General features: G+C 45.4%; 1 protein-coding gene across 2 annotated transcripts in view; it reads left to right on the top strand.

Moving 5' to 3' along the window:
- Window positions 1-4085: 4085 nt before the first annotated feature.
- The window catches only part of ZNF774 (zinc finger protein 774), a 9146-nt gene continuing 4683 nt past the window's right edge, over window positions 4086-8548 (top strand). The window contains exons 1-2 of one of the 2 annotated variants that reach the window (XM_023508807.1): window positions 4086-4214; window positions 6950-7075. In XM_023508807.1, the coding sequence (XP_023364575.1) occupies window positions 6966-7075 (110 nt within the window). In that variant the 5' untranslated portion in view covers window positions 4086-4214; window positions 6950-6965. Of the gene's footprint in view, window positions 4215-6949; window positions 7076-8548 lie in introns of those variants that run through there. The other variant, XM_023508808.1, reaches the window with a different exon arrangement.

Raw genomic sequence — 8548 nt, 5'->3', positions numbered from 1 at the left:
TGCTGTGAGCTTTAACACCAGAGCACTCTACCCAGGGCAAAAGGCTGAGACTCTCTCAAAAAATAAATAAATAAATAAATAAACAAACAAAGCAAATATTTATGTCTTTCAAAAATTAGCCTCTGACGATCACAAAGGCTTTTCATACAGTTTAGAGCACACAGAAAAGCCTTTCAAGGCATGTGGGGTTCCAGACACAAGGAGGCAAGCTGGTTCCCAGACTCTGGCAGGAGGTGGTAAGGAGGCCCTCTAGAAACCCCCCAAATAAGGACATGCTGTTTTCTGTGAAGAGGGGATTCTTTCTTTCTTTCTTTCTTTTTAAGACAAAGTCTCAAGCTGTCACCCTGGGTAGTGCCGTGGTGTTACACCTCACAGCAACCTCAAACTCTTAGGCTTAAGCGATTCTCTTGCCTCAGCCTCCCAAGCAGCTGGGACTACAGGCACCCGCCACAACGCCTGGCTATTTTTTGGCTGTAGTTGTCATTGTTTGGCAGGCCCAGGCTGGATTTGAACCCGCCAGCTCCGGTGCACATGGCTGGCACCCTAGTCGCTGAGCTACAGACACCAAGCCAAGGAGGGGATTCTTAAAACAAGCAGGCCACCATTGCCACATCATACCAAGTGGTGATAACCCTTGCCTGATCCCTTTTGTCACTTATGCCGAGGCATTAATTAGATACTTTGTCTTTAATGTCCACCAAGAAGGAGTTGAATTGGTTAATTATCCTGGAAATGGTTCACTTCAAAAGGGTTTAAAACAATTTTACTATTTTTATTATTAGTGAGAATAAAAATTGTTCATTTTTTCTAATTTTATTCCCTTTTATATTATCTTAAACTTTAACAATGAGTAAATTTAAATGGATATTCTATAAATGGCATTTTGATATCTCATATCTTTGTTTACAGGAAGAAATAAGAATTAAAATGGCATTAATGTGTTCATTAATTTAAAATATAGATGAGGCCTGGTTTGGTGACTCACACCTGTAATCCCAACACTCTAAGACTGAGGCAGGTGGATTGCTTGAGCTCAGGAGTTTCAGACCAATCTGAGCAAGAGTGAGACCTCATCTCTACTAAAAAAAATAGAAAAATTAGCTGGGCGTTGTGGCAGACACCTGTAGTCCCAGCTACTTGAGAGGCTGAGGCAGGAAGATCACTTGAACCCAAGAGTTTGAGATTGTTGTTAGCCATGATGCCACAGAACTCTACCAGGGTGACAGAATGATACTCTGTCTCAAAAAATAAAATAAAATAAAATGTCAATGAGCAAAATGTATTCCTATACTGTATTTATCTACATCTGTGTGTGTCTGTGTGTGTTTGTGTGAGTACACACATACATGGATTTTTAAAAATGTATTTGTGGGAAATTTTAAAATTGCAATTGCCTGATCTTTCCCACTCAAATGATCTTAGGCAAGAAAGGAATATTTATTGACTCATAAAACAAACATAAAGAAAAGACACTAAACAAGACAAAGGCAAGAAAAGACAAGTGACAAGTAGTCACCATATACAAATAAGAACCTGTCTTTTCTTTATGGAGCTAATGACCCAGGATTCACAGGCTCTGAAAGTCGCCCAGCGTCTGCTCTGTGCCTCCCTCTCTCTGTGCTTGTTTCATCCTCTCTAACTACAGTGCAGCTGGCAGGAAACATGGCTGCCATGGCCTCCAGACTCATGTCTTCCCATCTTTACCTTGGGAAAGAAAAAGGCCTTTTTCCTTTGCTTCCAGCTTACAGAGTCCCAAGAAAGTTCTCTTATAGGCTCAGCTTGAGTCACCTGCACTCTCCTTCACAAATCACCATGGGCAAGGTGACACAGTTCTGCAGTTTGCTCAGTTTGGGTCAAGGTCTCACCTCCAAACCTGGCCTGATGATGGAGATGGAGGATCAGATAAGCAGACAGCAGATGGCAGCTGTCATCTGATTCATGGGGTACCATTTTATAAAGAAATATCAGGTGCCATTTCCCATCGAAGGACAGTGTGCTGGTAGACAAGGGAGAAGTAGTCACCATATACAAATAAGATCAATTCACATAGGTGTTTTGCCACATGTTTTCTGACATATTCCATTTTGTCCATGTTTACGACATAACTTCAATGATAATAGTATTTAATGGCAGAACAATGTTTTATTCTGCAATACAGCTATGAAGACTGGTAGTGACCATGAGGACAAGAGCCACACACTAAGGTTGGCAGAGCAAGAAGACAGAGGACACCCAGATGCTTGATGGCATCCTAGAGTTGCTGTTGCAACCCTGTGTTGCCAACTCTAGATAGACTTCTATACTGGGGAAAAATAATCCCTAGTTTGGCTAAACCACAGCCGTCAAACTTCACTTACATGAAGCCAAGTGCAGATCCTTGTAGTCAGACTTCCTAACAGCCTTTGGTTGCTAAAGGTAGGTCGGCAAACTTACCATCAGTGGGAAGGGAAGGGGAGAGTGATGATAGAAACCCAAGAGAGGCAGAAAGGGAAGCCGAAATAAAGGAACTTGTAGCCTAATTTTTTTTTTTAAAGAGTTGAAGGAAACTGACCCATAGAACATCCAGGAATCAGCATGACAAGGTCGCAGGAGAGCAGGAATAACAGTCACAGCTGAAGGGATCAGAGTCAGAGGCTGTATCCAAGACTTCTTTGATCCTATGCAGTATGAAGGGTTCCAGAAATCTCTAAGTGCTCCCAGTTTGGGTAATGAAAGTAGCTGAAGTTGAGAGCCAGGAAGCCTCTCAAAAGATTGCCATGCAGCCAAAGGCCTCCCACAGAGCACAGAGGCTGAGGCAGAGACTTGAGTGGAATGAGCAAGGGACCCATGAAGGTCAGCTGAGCACTCTTCCCCCGGAGCGTCCCCTTGTACCTAGACAACATCTTAGGAAAGAGGAAATAGAGGGGAGGCCTCTGGAAGAGAGAAACAGCTCTCCTGGGGCATTTGAACATTAAATTGACTAAGCTTTATCCACAATTAAGCTGTTTTAAACCCTGACAAGACTGTTTGGGACATTATTTTTAACTGGTAAGGAGAAAAACTGTCCAGTAATAAGAGTCTTCTAAGGTATTCTAGTTCAATTACAGAGACTTTAATAAATGTTTTGTAAGATCAGTGTAACCTGGTTCTCTGTACTCTCAATGAATCCTCAACAATAAAAAATAATTTATATTTCTGAGTCATAGCGTGTACATTTGGCTGTCCCCCAGCTCTTCCCACACATAGATCTTTCTTTCTTTCTTTCTTTCTTTTTTTTTTTTTTGAGACAGAGTCTCCTTTTAGAGTGCCGTGACGTCATAGTTCACAGCAACCTCAAACTCCTGGGCTCAAGCGATCCTCCTGCCTCAGCTGCCCGGAGTGTTATCTTTTCTTTTCATTGCACTGAATCAACAGACAGAGTAGACAGGTGCACTTTTTCACCGTGAAAAGAGGTTACTTTCTTTTTTTTTTTTTTTTTGAGACAGAGTCTCACTTTAGAGTGCTGTGACGTCATAGTTCACAGCAACCTCAAACTCCTGGGCTCAAGCGATCTTCCTGCCTCAGCTGCCCGGAGTGTTATCTTTTCTTTTCATTGCACTGAATCAACAAACAGAGTAGACAGGTGCACTTTTTCACCGTGAAAAGAGGTTACTTTTTTTTTTTTTTTTTTTTTGAGACACAGTCTCATTTTGACGCCCTAGGTAGAGTGCCCTGGCATCATCGCACACAGCCACCTCAAACTCCTGGGCTCAAACGATCCTCCTGGCTCAGTTTCCGGCGTAGCTGGGACCACAGGCGCCTGCCACCACGCCAGGCTATTTTTAGAGACGGGGTCTCGCTCTAACTCAGTCTGGAACTCCTGAGATAGAGCGATCCACTTGCTCGGCCTCCCAGAGTGCTGGCATTCCAGGCGTGAACCACTGTGCCTGGCCCTGCTACTGTTATTTTTTAGTTAGGGACACATCCAAAGTACTGCCTCCTCTGCAAACCCAGTTTGAAACCCAGTACCACATTTCCCAGAATACTTGACGAGAATCGCCTGTCCTCAATGGAAAGGGGAAATGCGGGAGTTTGGTGCTACGGAAAGGACGCAGAACGTCTGTTTTCTACCAAGGGCTGGTGCTTTCTTAACGCCCGGTCCAAGTTGGTCTGGAACCTGGCCAGCGGCAGACACCGGCTCTGGCCCCCAGACCTAGGCACAGACCAGCAGAAGGGAAACCGCACAGAGGCCAGTGGTGAGCTGCTCCTAGCCGGGAGGTGCACGGGGCGGGGGCGCGGAAGACCCGGCCTAGGGCGCCAGGCTGCTTGCTCCGGGCGGTCGGAACAGGCTAGGACGTGCGCACCTGCAGACCCCACTCACGGAGTACAGGGTTCGGGTCCCACCTCAGCTCTGTAGGGGAGGTTTTCAGGACCCCGCAGCTTAGAAAATGGGTTTAGCACTCTTCACTGCTTGGAAATGGGCGCCCCGGGACCTCCGAGTCCTTTGAGGGCTTGCTCGAGACTACATTTCCCAGAACGCTCCGCAGTAATTGACAGCTCTATCGCCCTATGAGCAAGGAAGACTCCTAACCATGGAAACTGGAAGACCAATGGCAACATGGCAGGGGCGGTATTTTCCGGCTCCCGGCTGTGGAACGCGGAGTCGCATTTATGTCACCACAACCCTCGCCTGGACTCCTGGCCGGGCTCTAGCAGGGACCGCCTCTGCGTTCCGGCTGGGTGCGGCTCGGCGGCAGAGGACGCTCACTCCCTCCGGCGTCCCCGCCAGGCCCGGGGGCGGTGAGTGACGCGAACTGGAGGCGGTGTCCCCCGAGGGGCGTGTGCCGGCCGCCCCCAGTTCGGCTTTCCCCGCCGTGGCCCTGCGCCGGCCTTCTGGATCCCCAAGCCTTGCCCAGGTGTGGGGAGCAGTAGCTAAGGTTCTGTCCCGACTTTGGGATGACGTGCCCTCTCAGAGTCCTAGCCCCTCGGCGGCGGTCGTGGGTGTCGCCCGCTGTGCTGACCCTCTGCCCGCCGCGGCCCGCTGCTGTGAGTGCCGAAGGGCAGACCGGGCCGGACTCGGGGAAAGGACCCTGGGCGGAGCTGAGATGTGTGTGACCACTGCCGGGCCCCCTCGTGCCCCCCTGCACGTGAGCCCTGCAGCTGCGTTCTGTGATGCATGTAGAGACAAAATCACACTCAAAACTCTGGCCGTGACGACTTCCTAATGGCATTATTGCTGTTAAGATTTTAAACCAAGGCTCGGCGCCTATAGCTCAACCAGCTAAGGCGCCAGCCACGTACACCTAAGGTGGCGGGTTCAAATCCCCAGCCCGGACCCGCCAAACAACAATGACAGCTACAACCAAAAAATAGCCGGGCGTTGTGGCGGGCGCCTGTGGTCCCAGCTACTTGGGAGGCGAAGGCAGGAGACTCGCTTGAGCCCAGGAGTTGGAGGTTGCTGTGAGCTGTAATGCCATGGCACTCTACCCAGGGGGACAGCTTGAGGCTCTGTCTCAAAAAAAAAAAAAGATTTTAAACCAAATTAAATGTGTTCCTACAGTCTTTGGGTCATTAAAGACTTAATACTTTATAAATGGCGAATAGCAATGTCTATAAACGTGTTTCTGAAGAAAGTTGTGCATTAGTAGTAAACAGGTGATTTGATCAGTGGGACAAACGGTGTGAAAGAGTGAAACCTCCGCTGCCGGGTCTGGAACTTCCTCCGCTGAAATGCAGAATTCTTTGTAGCTGGGGCTCATGCAGCTGGCTGACTCATGTTTGTTTATGTTGGAAACTCTCTAAGAGGAAAAAACGTTATCTTTTATGTTGTTGTTGTTGTTTATGAGGCAGAGCCTCAAGCTATCCCCCTGGGTAGAGTGCCATGGCATCACAGCTCACAGCAACCTCCAACTCCTGGGCTCAAGCGGGTCTCCTGCCTCTGCCTCTCAGGTAGCTGGTACCACAGGCGCCTGCCACAATGCCCGGCTATTTTTTGGTTGCAGCTGTCGTTGTTAGGTGGGCCCGGGCTGGATTCGAACCCACCACCTTAGGTGTATGTGGCTGGTGCCTTAGCTACTTGAGCTACAGGCGCTGAGCCGGTTTTTTTGTTTGTTTGTTTGTTTACTCCTAATGCCTCGCAACATATTAAGTACTAAATGAATTACTGATCCATCCATTAGTCAACTCTGAGCATCCTCCCAGAAAGTAGTTTTTTCATGATACTGCTGTCAATTTATTAATGTATTAATGATTGGTTTCAATCCCCAAGGGTTGTGTTTTGTGTTATCCCCATCAAATTTACCTTATTTTTACAACCTATCTGTATCTTCTAAAAAAAATCTATGTCTTGGCTCGGTGCCTGTGGCTCAAGCAGCTAAAGCACTAGCCACATACACCTAAGCTAGCGGTTCGAATCCAGCCCCAGCCGCCAAACAACAACGTCAGTTGCAAGCAAAAAAAAAAAAAATCTATGTCTTTTTAACTCTCATTTCTGACTCCATTAAACCTTGAAGTGGAGTGGTGCCCGTCACAGTTCCCTTTGGGTTCTGTGTAGTCTGTCCTTTGAGGTTGACCTCAAATCTATAAGCCAAGAAGAGTCAGCTGCTCTCATTACTAATATGTGTATACTTAAGCCCATAATTTCCTAGCTTATTGAGGGAAATGTAGTTGGAGAAAATTGAAAATTCCAGCAATTGAAATATCTTGCTCATCATGAACAGTTTGTTCCTCAAAAGTCAATGTATCCAAGATTGATGTTCTGTAGGTATGTTTCGGAGGCCAAGGCCTTTCTTAGTGATGGGGAACTTGGCCAATGGAAGGCTCCTGTAAAAACAGAATAAGAGAAGCAATCCTCCTGTGTTGACAGAATTTACCTCAGAGATGTTCTAATCAGGGGGGTTTGTTTGGCATACTGGGGGCCATCTTTTGATTTTCAGACAATGGTGAGAATATCTAGGGAGCTACTGATGCATATTGAGGTCTCCTGCTTTAGGAACGGATGACCTTTGATGATGTGGCTGGGGACTTCAGGGAAGAGTGATTTACCCAGACACTGCTTAGAAAATCCCCTTCAGGGATACCACCCCACCACACAATTAGAAGAATGGGCTCTCAAAGGGTAAGGATGCTACTTTTCTGTATTTATTTTATTATACTGTATTTTAAGAGACAATGTCTTACTCTGTCATCCTCACCCAGGCTGGAGTACAGTGGCATGACCACAGCTCACTGCAACCTACAATTCCTGAGCTCAAGTGATCCTCCTACCCTCACCTCTTAAAGTGCTGGGATTACAGGCATGAGCCACCACACCTAGCCACTACTCTTTCTTACATTTAAAACTTAGATGTTTTGAGAGGATCTGACTCTGTGTAGTCTCTGGGATATTGGTTACTTAGAGTTCCAGGCCTCTGTGAGATTGTTGCCCACAGCAGAGAAAAAACAACTTCTGTCTTCGTGATACTTCGGCTCGCAGATGTCTTTGACATTGATTGGCTTATTAATGTCTCTCTATAATTTTTTGATATATGTGTTACCGGCTAAGAACGCTGAGACTCAGAAGTTAAATGGCAGAAGTCCAACTGAGGTCTTTGTGAAAAAGGAGAAGCTGTCCCATGGTGTTTTTGCCTAAAACAAACATTTCCTGTGTTCTTACTAAAATACCATGGCTTCCCCCTTGCTTTACTACATATATATTAAACAAGTACTATTTACTAATGAAAGAAAACACTGGCTGAGCGCAGTGGCTCATGGCTGTAATCCTAGCATTCTGGGAGGCTGAGCTGGGAAGATCCCTTGAGCTCAGGAGTTCAAGACCAGCCTGAGCAAGAACAAGACTCTGTCTCTAGTGAATAGAAAATTATCCAGGAGTGGTGGCAGGTGCCTGTAGTTGCAGCTGCTCAGGAGGCTGAGGCAGGAGGATCACTTGAGCCCAGGAGTTTGAGGTTATAAGCGAGGATGACATCACTGCCCTCTAGCTGGTGTGACATAATGAGATCTGTCTCAAAAAAAAAAAAAAAGAAAGAAAGAAAACAAGAAGGAAAAGACAAGCAAAATGAAAACAAAAGTCATTCTTAATCCTACAGCTGAAGAGTTAATGGTGAATGGGTGGAGGGAGGGTGATTGGCGGGGTCACCTCTATGGTTTATCTTTCAAGGGTACAAGTGAATCTTTCTAAAAGTAGAATATAAACATCTTAACACAATAACTATGAAAATGACATAAATGCTATGTTAACCAGTTTGATGAAAGTATTTCAAATTGTATATGAAAACACCACACTGTACCCCATGATTGCATTAATGTACACAGCTAACATTTAATAAAAAAAGAGTTACTATCCAGCCAGCCTTTTTCTAAGCAAATATGAAATTTACAAAAACATACACGAAAGAATAATATTGAATTATACTGTATATTCAGTTGTATATCCTACTTTCTCACACGTTATATTGTGAATATACTTTGACAATAAATATCTTTTTGTACATTACTTAAAATAACCACCTAATATTTTGTAGTATGGAATATAATATTTTGTTATATGAAATAGAATATTACATCAAATCATATATATGGCTTTTTTTTTTTT

The sequence above is a fragment of the Otolemur garnettii genome, unplaced genomic scaffold (genome assembly GCF_000181295.1).
Source record: "Otolemur garnettii isolate 467f Iridium unplaced genomic scaffold, OtoGar3 scaffold00277, whole genome shotgun sequence".
Lineage (NCBI taxonomy): Eukaryota > Metazoa > Chordata > Mammalia > Primates > Galagidae > Otolemur > Otolemur garnettii.
Note: the sequence above shows the minus strand (reverse complement) of the source record. Positions and strands in the feature narration are given on the sequence as shown.